The sequence below is a fragment of the Phycodurus eques genome, chromosome 6 (assembly GCF_024500275.1).
Source record: "Phycodurus eques isolate BA_2022a chromosome 6, UOR_Pequ_1.1, whole genome shotgun sequence".
Classification (NCBI taxonomy): domain Eukaryota; kingdom Metazoa; phylum Chordata; class Actinopteri; order Syngnathiformes; family Syngnathidae; genus Phycodurus; species Phycodurus eques.
The window spans coordinates 3120574-3132583 of record NC_084530.1 but is presented as its reverse complement, the minus strand read 5'-3'; the positions used below and the strand labels follow the sequence as shown (position 1 = coordinate 3132583).

Below are 12010 nucleotides of genomic sequence, written 5' to 3'. Positions count from 1 at the left end.
GATGCAACAAACTTGGACTAGTTCACCCATGAGCCAGCTTTATAAAAAGAAGCAATGTGTATTTTGGAGTCAGTGAATAATGCTGAGTAAAATATGATTCGATGTCTTTTTCCCAGATATGTGAAACGTATCCATCAGAGCTATTTATTCCAAAGTCAGCCACACCTACCGTCATTGTGGGCAGCTCAAGGTTCAGGAGCCGAGGACGATTTCCTGCTCTCTCGTACTTTCACCATGACACCCTGGTCAGTGTTTCCGACAAACATAATGAAGTATGTGAGTGTAATATTTAAAGGAAGATGTTGATGTTTCATTGCCATTTAGGCTGCAGTGTGCCGGTGTAGTCAACCACTGTCGGGCTTCAGTGGACGTTGTCAGGAGGATGAGTTGATGCTGCAAGCTGTGATGAAATCCAACCCTGGAAGCGCCTACATTTATGTGGTGGATACAAGGCCTAAGGTGACACTCTCATTACTCACCTCACACTACATACCTGAGAGCTTCAGAGAGACATAGCTATTTAAAATGAGTTTTATTATTGTCATTGTATGATGCTCTTTATGAACGTGTGTCCAGCTGAATGCCATGGCAAACAGAGCTGCCGGTAAAGGCTATGAGAATGAGGACCATTACACCAACATCAAGCTTCACTTCATTGGCATAGAAAATATTCATGTGATGAGGAACAGCCAACAGAAAATGATTGATGGTAAATAAGGCTTTTGTCCCTTATATCCTGGCAATATCGTTTTTTTTTCTTCTTCCTGGATTCATGGTTTTCTATCCTGTCTATAAAGTATTGATGTGGTGTGGGTGGTTGGCCTGGGAATTTGCCAGCTTCCAATGTCGTGTCAGAGGCATAACCGAAGCAGAACGCTACCAGCTGCAGGCAAAGTGTGAAGTCTAACACCAGAGATTCACTACCCACACCCCTTTGTGTTCAATGCAGTTGTGGCTGTAGCATCGAATTATGTCATTGTTCTAAGCCCAATCAGCTGTGTGAACGTGCTATCTGAAAGGAAAAGTCCAATAAATGCTGGCTTTCCTGTTACTATTATGCCCATGTTGCACCAATTTACCAGGAACCCAGTGTGAAAGCAGCTTTTGTTTGTGAATGAAATGACCCTAAGCAATTATTTGAAGAGGATCAACTACACTGAACAAAAATATAAATGCAACACTTTTGTTTTTACTCCCATTTTTCGTGACCTGGACTCTAATATCTAAAAAAAATGGTCTACATACACAAAAGGCCATTTCCCACAAATATTGTTCGCAAATATGTCTAAATCTGTGTTAGTGAGCGTTTCTCCTTTGTAGAGATAATCCATCCCACCTCACAGGTGTGGCATATCAAGATGCTGATTAGACGGGATGGTTATTGCACAGGTGTGCCATAGGCTGGCCACAATAAAACTTTGAAACAGTTTTGTCACACAGCGCAATGCCACACTTGTCGCAAGTTCTGAGGGAGCGTGCGATTGGCATGCTGACTGCAGGAATGTCCACCAGAGCTGTTGCCCGTAAATTGAATGTTTATTTCTCTACTATAAGCTGTCTCCAAAGGCATTTCAGACAATTTGGCAGTACATCCAACCGGCTTCACAACTGCAGACCACGTGTAACCACACCAGCCCAGGACCTCCACATCCAGCATGTTCCACCTCCAAGATCGTCTGAGACCAGACCAGCTGCTGCAGCAATCGGTTTTCATAACCAAAGAATTTCTGCACAAAATGTCAGAAACCGTCTCGGGGAAGTTCATCTGCATGCTCGTCGTCCTCATCGGGGTCTCGACCTGACTGCAGTGTGTCGTCGTAACCAACTTGAGTGGGCGAATGCTCACATTTGATGGCGTCTGGCACGTTGGAGAGGTGTTGTCTTCACGGATAAATCTCGGTTTTCACTGTTCAGGGCAGATGGCAGACCGCGTGTGTGGCATCGTGTGGGTGAGTGGTTTGCTTATGTCAATGTTGTGGATCGAGTGGCGTACGGTGGTGGTGGGGTTATAGTATGGGCAGGCGTATGTTATGGGAAATGAACACAGGTGCATTTTATTGATGGCATTTTGAATGCACAGAGATACCGTGACGAGATCCTGAGGCCCATTGTTGTGCCATTCATCCACGACCATCACCTCATGTTGCAGCATTATAATGCACGGCCCCATGTTGCAAGGATCTGTACACAATTCCTGGAAGCTGAAAACATCAGAGTTCTTGCATGCGCAGCATACTCCCTGGACATGTCACCCCTTGAGCATGTTTGGGATGCTCTGGATCGACGTATATAACGGCGTGTTCCAGTTCCTGCCAATATGGAGCAACTTCACACAGCCATTGAAGATGAGTGGACCAACATTCCACAGGTCACAATCAACAATCTGATCAACTCTATGCGAAGGAGATGTGTTGCAATGTGTGAGGCAAATGTTGGTCACACCAGATACTGACTGGTTTTGTGACCCCCCCCCCCAGAACCCCACAATAGAGCAAAAATTGGTCACTCAGAGTGACCTTTAATTGTGGCCAGCCTAAGGCACACCTGTGTCTAATCAGCATCTTGATATGCCACACCTGTGAGGTGGGATGGATTATCTCGACAAAGGAGAAATGCTCACTAACACAGATTTAGACAGATTTGTGAGCAATATTTGAGGGAAATGGCCTTTTGTGTATGTACTAAAAGTTTTAGATCTTTGAGTCCAGCTCACAAAAAAATGGGAGCAAAAACAAAAGTGTTGCGTTTATATTTTTGTTCAGTGTATTTTGGCATGTATGCATGTGCCTGTATGTGAATTTCCTTCTGTCTTCCATGCAGTGGGCGAAATGCGATCGGCATCAATGACTGACTTCCTCTGGGGTCTGGAAAACTCTGGTTGGCTGAAACACATTAAAGCTATTCTCGATGCTGGAGTCTTCATCGCTAGGGTATCTGCTTACTTCCTAGCCACTGTAAAGTAACACTTGGTTCACTTCAGTATAGACAGTATGCTAGGTATACAATTGATTAACAACACATCATAATAATATTGCATTACACTTATGCTAACTTATGCTTTTGTTGACGCTCAAAGATGCTTTACAATTATACACATTATTCATTCATTCCACAATCACACCTGGTGGTGTTAAGCTACTGTAATTTCTCGTGTATAATACGCACCCCCAAAGTGGAAACCCCTTCTCCGTATGTATAATGCATTTTTACAATGCATGATTTTGCTTCTACCCATATGATCAAAACATGAAGTATTATCAGTATTTTTTATTTTTTTCAAATAATTATTCTGAAGTTAAGCGCTTTATTTGAACACGTAATCCTTTTTTTAATTTACTTGCTCTTTTTTGAAATTCACAGCCCTACTTTTATTTTGTAAATTAAAAAACACACAGTTGTGCTCATATGTTTGATTACCCAGGTGGAATTTGTAAGATGGGTACAATTCTTTAAAGAAAACATGAAGGACCAGGCGAAACACATTTAATTTTATTTTAATGGGGCTGGAGAGACTACATCCTTCGGCTGGCCTGGGAACACCTTGGGATCCCCCCGGAAGAGCTGGAGGAAGTGGCTGGGGAGAAGGAAGTCTGGGCGTCCCAGCTAAACATGCTGCCCCCGCGACCCGACCTCGGATAAGCGGGAGAAAATGGGTGGATGGGATTCAAATTAAACGGTCAAGCATTTCAGAAAAACATTAAACAAAACATAACCATAATAAAACTAATGATGGTTGTTTTTCAGTCATATTAAAAACAAAAAAACAATATTTCACAAATTCTGCGAGGATATGTAAATTTATGAGCACAACTGTACATATATGCAGTCATACGTAGCCCCAGTCATATTGGAATGAAAGTGTAGGCTACACTTTTTTAGAACCACTAGGTGGCGGTGTACAGCTTTTTCATAACCACTAGATGGCGGCATACATTTATAAAATGTGAAAGTTTTTTTCCATTTGCCCCTATACCTATGTATATTGCGCACTACTGACTTTTTTTGGGGGGGGATGCGCATTATACACGAGAAATTACAGTACTTGTGTAGCCATAGCTGCCCTGGGGCTGTCTGACGGAAGGGTGGCTGCTATTCTGCGCCTACGACCCCTCCGACCACCACCAAACATCCAACCACATTCATTCAATGGGCAATGTGGGTGAAGTGTCAAACACAATTTCACTTTACAATGGGGGTTGAAGTGACAGTATGTTATCATTACAAACCTAAATCTGGTTGAACATAGTGGTTAAGGCAGCTGGTAGTTTTTGACACATAAATGTATAGAATTACGTATTTTCAGGCGGTGGCTGATGAAGGGGTCAGTGTGTTGGTCCACTGTTCAGATGGCTGGGATCGGACAGCTCAGGCCTGTTCTGTTGCCAGTGTACTGTTGGACCCATTTTATCGAACCATCAAAGGAATGATGGTAAACACACACACACACACACACACAATTTTTAGTTCTAAGATCACTGTGTTTCATTTTTTTCTGCTTTGATCTGCTGGTAGGTGGTGGAAGCATCACCCCTGCAATGTGATATGCCATGTACCTGGATTTGGTTGATGTATTTTCATTGTTCTTTGTCATATATACACTTTTTCCTCTTCTCGTTTAGGCTCTGATAGAAAGAGACTGGGTTTCGTTTGGTCACAAGTTCTCCCACAGGTCTGTAACTGGTTAAAGGTTGACAACACACTAACACAAGATCACAAGTTATAGTTGCATTGTATTGTTTTTTTTTTTTAAATACAATACAGAAAAGCCAAAATGTAAGTAAGATACACTAACCCATACATAAAGTAACTAGCTAAAAGGTTTACTGAGAATCTTAACATTGTGGGTCGTTGTGGCAATGACAAATACGAGTGTACCAAAGTCCATGCATCCATCCATCTATTTTCAACCTCTTGTCCTCATTAAGGTCGCGTGGGAACTGGAGCCTATCGCAGTCGACTTTGGACAAGAGGCAGGGTACACCCTGGACTGGTCATCAGCCAATCACAGGGCACAGACAGACAATCATTCACACTTACAGTCATACCCATGGACAATTCAGAGCAGGGGTCGGCAACTAAGGCCTCGGGCCACATTTTTCCTGACAATTCAATTGTGGGTGAAAATTAAATTTTCATCAGGCAAACCCTGCTTTTTCTACTAAAAAAAACGTTAGCATTTATGCTATTATATCATGGAAACAAATGTAATTGAATGAACTTATTACTTTTAAATAAATGAATTTGCTACAGGCTGGTATTAATTCTCATTCCTGCAGTGTGTAGACGACGTGCATTGGAAGTGACGATGATGTGTCCGGCAATTCCCATTAGTTGTCAATACTATTTTTTATTGAGTGATTAACCTACACCCCTCGTAAGAAAGTTACAGTCGGCGCAATTTTGTAGACATTATTTCCCCATTGAATGGCGAAGCCGCATTTTGGTCACTTGCACAGTCACGTAGGCAAGTCAGCCAATCAGTGCATGTCTTCTAATGTCGTACAGCACATGTTATGCAGCCAATCAGGTGCTTAAATACTGTTACAAGGACGTGGCGTGAGTGCTGTGGAAGCCTTCTCCGGCAAAAGCAACCCTGAACAGGTTAAGCAGAATAGAAAATTGATGGATGGATGCTTATTTCCTGTAGATAAATTCATGTTAGTTCCAACAGTTAAGAAAACATTTGCATTTAATTCTTTAGGTATGCCCACTTGGATGGCGATCCTAAAGAGGTGTCCCCAGTTATTGATCAGTTCTTGGAATGTGTGTGGCAGCTGTCTCAGCAGTTTCCATGTGCCTTTGAGTTTAACGAGTGCTTCCTTATTGCTATACACACACACGTCTACTCCTGCCATTATGGGACCTTCCTGGGCAACTGTCAGAAGGAACGCAAGGGTATGAGGTAAGACTGCAATGCACATACTCCAGCAGGGTCAAGTACCAACTGATAAACCTGTAGTTTCAGGCGCTGAAGAAGGTCTCTAAACTTAAGATGGCACACAACAAAGATTCAAGGAATACTGGGACTGAAATAAGTATTTAACATGTCACCATTTTTCTCACTACTTATATTTCCAAAGGTGCTATTGACATGAAAATGTCACCAGATGTTGGGAACAATCCAAGTAACCCATACATACAAACAAAGTAGAACAAATTAGCTCAGAAATTAAGTTGTGTGTAATAATGTGAAATGACACAGGGAAAAGGTATTGAACAACCAACTGGTGTTTATTTAATACTTTGTACAAAAGCCTTTGTTTGCAATGACGGCTTCAAGATGCCTTCTGTATGGAGAAACTAGTTGCATGCATTGCTCTGGTGTGATTTTGGCCCATTCCGCCACACAAGCAGTCTTCAAATCTTGATGTTTCCGTGGGCTTGTTTTATGCACCTTGAGTTCTTTCTTTCTTCAGTTCTTTCCAAGGATTTTTCGATTGGATTCAAGTCAGGTGATTGGTTGGGCCATTCTAGCTGCTTTTTATTTTTATTCTTTGAAACCAATTGAGAGTGTCCTTGGCAGTATGTTTTGGATCATTATCCTGCTGTAATGTCCACCCTTTTTTTTCATTTTCATCATCCTCGTAGATAGCAGCATATTTTGTCAAGAATGTCTCTGTACATTTGCCCATTCACCCTTCCTTAAATAATGTGAAGTGTGCCAGTACCATTTGCTGAAAAGCAGCCCCACACCATCATGTTCCCACCTTTGAACTTCACTGTTGGTATGCTGTTTTTAGGGTGATGGTGTGCCATTTCTCCTCCAAACGTGGTGTGCATTATGGTATCCATCCATCCATCTTATGAACTGCTTCTCCTCACTAGGGTCGCGGGCATGCTGGAGCCTATCCCAGCTATCATCGGGCAGAACTGACACCCTGAACTGGTTGCCAGCCAATTGCAGGGCACATACAAACAAACAACCATTCGCACTCACAGTCACACCTACGGGCAATTTAGAGTCTCCAATTAATGCATGTTTTTGGGATGTGGGAGGAAACCGGAGTGCCCGGAGAAAACCCACGCAGGCACGGGGAGAACATGCAAACTCCACACAGGCGGGGCCGGGGATTGAACCACAGTCCTCAGAACTGTGAGGCTGACGCGCTAACCAGTCGGCCACCGTGCCCATTATGGTATCCAAGCTCTCATCAGACCAGACTATATTCTCCCAGTACTTGTTGTTGTTCAGCAAACTTTAAATGAGTTTTGACATGCTTCTTTTCAGCAATGAGGTCTTGGCGAGCATGCATACAGGCCATGGTGGGAGAGTGCATTATTCACAACAGGACCTGCTAATTCCAGATCTTTTTGAAGCACTTCACAGCCACCTTGGCTCTTGGCTCTTATATCTCTCAAGGTCCATAAAAGAAGCCCACGGAACCTTCAAGATTTGAAGACTGCTTGTGTGGAGGAATGGGCCAAAATGTGTGTCATTTCACATTATTACACACAGCTTAATTTCTGAGCTAATTTGTTCTACTTTCTTTGCATGGGTTACTTGGTTGTTCCCAACATGTCAATAGCACCTTTGGAAATATATGTAGTGAGAAAAATGGTGACGTGTTAAATACTTATTTCAGCCGATGTGTGTGTGTGTGTGTATGTGTATATATGTTTATATATACATATATGTATGTGTATATATGTATGCATGTATGTGTATATATGTATGCATGTATGTGTATATATGTATGCATATATATATATATATATATATATATATATATGTGTATATGTATATATATATATATATATATATATATGTGTATATGTATATATATATATATATATATATATATGTGTATATGTATATATATATATATATATATATGTGTATATATATATATATATGTGTATATATATATATATATGTGTATATATATATATATATATATATATATATATGCGCCTTGCCTTCTTATGCCATCCGCACACACAAACACATGCCTTTAAAAGGCAGGTGTTGACTAAACCATTAGGCATTGTCCATGACAGCGGCGCCTCGGTTTTTCAGCAGCGCAAAGCATCATGGTGCTTGCTGCTTCAGAATGCCCAGAATTCTTTGTGGTGCTCTTCTTAACTCCAAGTTGTAAAAAATCAAGCTAAATGTTGCTCTTTACTTGCATTTGTTTCATATTGTTATGAGTGTGTAACTATACTGTATGTCGGGCTAGGTTGATATTTGATATTTTTATGAACCTCTCACTGTGGCTTGTGGACTAAATAGTGGCATTCTGGTCATGTTCATTGCATTACTAAGCAACTTGGTGACTTACCAAATGTGAGTTGAACTTGCTCAGTAAAGTGTCTTGTTCTGCAAAGAGCCCATTTCTCCTTATGGGAGTCATTGCTCTCACATTAGAGTTAGATAGCAATCAATGCTAACTGTACCAAAGATGTGCAGGTGAGTAACTACACTACACTGATCAATTAAAAAGAAAAAAAAAGAAAAAATCTACAATGCACCGAGTCCACAATAAGTGAACTGTGATATAGCGAGGGATGACTGTATATAGCATTTATCTTATTTTCCCATCTGTTCAGACCTCAAAAGGTTTCAAACATCTGCATCCTTCTTTTCCTCTGCATATTTGATGGCAAGGACACAATACATTATTACTCTGAATGCCTCACAAGTTAATTTGTGATACAGCTTTGATGGTATTTGTAGTAGATGTAAAGCAATGAGATGTCATCTTACTTTGTTCGACATTCTCAGGGTCTTAATTTCAGTGCTTTAAAAATGGCATCATCAGGGATTATTATTCTGTGTCTAACACACAACATATTAGTTGTCCAACAGTCGTCCCTGTCCTAACAGCCGCGGTTTTCAACTGATCTTGAAAATTTCTAGGATTAGGGTTCAATGTCTTGACACGTCTTTGTTCTTCTTGGTCCAATACCAAACAGTATTCATTAAATTTAAAGATTATTTGCTATCTGAGTCAGAATGTTTTTGGTCTTCTATGTAGTAATACATGTATGGTCCATTCATCCAGCCATCCATTTTCCTCCGCATATCCGAGGTCAGATCGCAGGGGCCGCAGTTTAAGCAGGGAACCGCAGACTTCTCTCTCCCCAGCCACTTCGTCCAGCTCTTCTGGGGGTGTCCAGAGGCATTCCCAGGCCAGCAAAGAGACGTCGTCTCTCTAGCATGTCCTGGGTCGTCCCCAGGACGTCCTCCCGGTGGGACATGCCCAGAACACTTCAAAAGGGAGGCGTCTGGTACTTCATCTGGGTCCTCTCGAGGCGGAGGAGCACCGGCTCGACTCTGAGCTCCTCCCGGATGACCGCGCTTCTTACCCTATCGTTAAGGGAGAGCCCAGACACCATGCGGAGGAAACTAATTTTGGTCGCTTATATCCGCGATCGTGTTCTTTCAGTCACGACCCACAGCTCGTGACCATAGGTGAGGGTAGGAATGTAGATTGACCGGTAAATTGCGAGCTTTGCCTTTCGGCTCAGCTCCTCCTTCACCACGACAGACTGATACAGAGTCTGCATCACTGCAGACACTGCAGTGAGCCGCCTGTTGATCTCCTGCTCCATTCTTGCCTCACTCATGAACAAGACCCCGAGATACTCTTCCACTTAGGGCTGGATATCCTCCCTGACACAGAGAGGGCACTCCACCCTTTTCTGACTGAGGACCGTGGCCTCAGATTTGGAGTTGCTGATTTTTAATCCCAGTCACTTCTCACTCGGCTATTAACTGTTCCAGCGAGAGTTGGAGATCACATCTTGATGAAGCTATCAGCACCACATCATCTGCAAAAAGCAGCGACATTGATACTCATGATGTCAAACTGGACCCCCTCAAAACCTCAGCTGCGCCGAGAGATTCTGTCCATAACGGTTATGAACAGAATCGGTGACAAACGGCAGCCTTGGCGGAGTCAAGCCTTTAGGAACTGAGAGCGGATCTCATCCACCCCCGGGGCCCCCCCACCAAGAAGCTTTTTAACCACCTTGGTGACCTCAACCTGAAATAGAATAACCCACCTCAGAGTCCAGTAGACTCTGCTTCCTCATGTGAAGGTGTGTTGGTGGAATTAAGGAGGTCTTTGACGTATTCGGCCCACCGACTCACAATATCACCATCCCCACAATATACAATGTTGATGGTGACCTGCTTCCCCCTCCTGAGATGCTGGTGGACCGAAATTTCCTTAAAGCCGTCCAGAGGTCGTTCTCCATGGCCTCACGGAACTCCTCCCACGCCTGAGTTATTTCCTCAGTGGCCATCAAAGCTGAGTTCCGCTCGGCCGGCCGGTACCCATCAGCGAGACTCTCCGTAGTCTCACAGGCCATAAAGGCCTTCTTGGACTTCTTGTTCAACTTGACGCTGGTGTCCATCAACGGGTTCGGGGATTGCAGCCACGACAGGCACCAACAACCACAGCTTCGGTCGGCCGCCTCAAAAAATGGAGGCATGGAACATGGTCCACATGGACTCAATGTCCCCCGCCTATCCCAGGACGTGGACGAAGTTCTGTCGGAGGTGGGAGATGAATCTCCTTCTGACAGCGGACTCTGCCAGACGTTCTCAACAGGATCTACCCCCACCCACCAACGGAGCCAACTCAGCACAAGGTGGTGATTGGTTGACAGCTCCGTCCGTCTCTTCACCTCAGTGTACATGACATGCATTAAGTATGCCCACACCTGCTCGACGCCTCTCACTATGGGCAACTCCAGAGTGGAAAAGAGTCCAACCCCTCTTAAGAAGACTGGTACCGAAGCCCAAGCAGTGTGTGGAGGTGAGCTCAACTATATATAATTGGAACTTCTCAACCGTACACACCAGCTCGACCTCTTTCCCTGCCAGAGAGGTGACATTCCACATCCCTAGAGCCAGCATCTGTAGCCGGGACGGACCACTTTCGGCCCCACCCAGCTCACTATGCACCCGACCCCTTTGGCCCCTCGGTGGTGAGCCCATGGGAAGGAGGACCCATGTTGCCTCTTCAGGCTGTGCCCGGCCGGCCAGGCCCATGGGTGCAGGGCTGCCCACAAGGCGCTCGCCTTTGAGCCCCACCTCCAGACCTGACTCCACCGGCGACCCACATCCAGCCAAGGGAATCATAGGTCCATTTATATTTATCGTCATAAAGGGTCTATGAGTTGTACTTTGTCTGGTCCCCCACATGTATGATGTACTGTGTAAAATCCCAAGAGATTCAGTAGATTTCATTTGAATTCATCCAAATAATTGCCGCTCAGCTTCAGTGTTGTGTGTGTGCGTGTGTGTGTGTGTGTCAGGCTTCATGAGCGGAGTCATTCTGTGTGGCCTCAGCTGTGGAAGGATAGAGCGGATTTTACCAATCCATTGTACAAGGCCGAGCAGAGTCAGTGTCAGGGTGTCCTGAGACCTAACACCACCCCCTACTGTTTTAAGTAAGTCACTGCAGCATGTACTCTCAGTTGAGAACTGTACAAAAAGTGAATATAACTAGTAATAATTATTATACAGGAATTTCATGGAGTTCATTTATTAATTCAACATGTATCTACTCCAAGAATTTACTTTAGACTTTCTAAAAGATGGCTTTTTTGAAGTTGTATTTATACTGATTATAATCCCTTCAGGGGAAATTGAATTTACACTCAGCTGTATATTTTTGTGTTGTGCACCACACCACACATGCAGTAATGCAAGGAAAGATGTCAGATTTCCAGTGAGCAGACTCGCATTTCTCCACCTAGTTGCCATTTTTACATGTTTGTCCGCAGCAGGACTCAAACCCATGCCCTTTGGCCTCAAAGCATATGTCCTAAAAGATGACCAACTTCCACCTGTACTACTCCTTACTTCTACTTTTTATAGAATGTGGAAGGGACTCTACAACCACGTGGAGCGGTCGACGCCTCCTTACCAGTCACCTGCAGACTTGCTGTCTGCTGTGAGGGAGGAGTCCCAGCAGCTGGAGGAGGAACTGACCAATCACCAGGAGGTACCACCAGGAGGAAACGCTCACCACCACCCGGGCTCCAGACAAGGCATACA

At 43.7% G+C, this 12010-nt stretch overlaps 1 protein-coding gene across 2 annotated transcripts in view; it reads left to right on the top strand.

Annotated features, from left to right (window-relative positions):
• Positions 1 to 12010, top strand: part of mtmr7b (myotubularin related protein 7b) — a 45705-nt gene that overhangs the window by 31701 nt on the left and 1994 nt on the right. For both annotated transcript variants that reach the window (XM_061679915.1, XM_061679914.1), the window contains exons 5-13: positions 117 to 245; positions 325 to 459; positions 577 to 709; positions 2821 to 2930; positions 4304 to 4429; positions 4620 to 4669; positions 5702 to 5902; positions 11266 to 11400; positions 11831 to 11957. In XM_061679915.1, the coding sequence (XP_061535899.1) occupies positions 117 to 245; positions 325 to 459; positions 577 to 709; positions 2821 to 2930; positions 4304 to 4429; positions 4620 to 4669; positions 5702 to 5902; positions 11266 to 11400; positions 11831 to 11957 (1146 nt within the window). The remainder of the gene's footprint in view (positions 1 to 116; positions 246 to 324; positions 460 to 576; positions 710 to 2820; positions 2931 to 4303; positions 4430 to 4619; positions 4670 to 5701; positions 5903 to 11265; positions 11401 to 11830; positions 11958 to 12010) is intronic.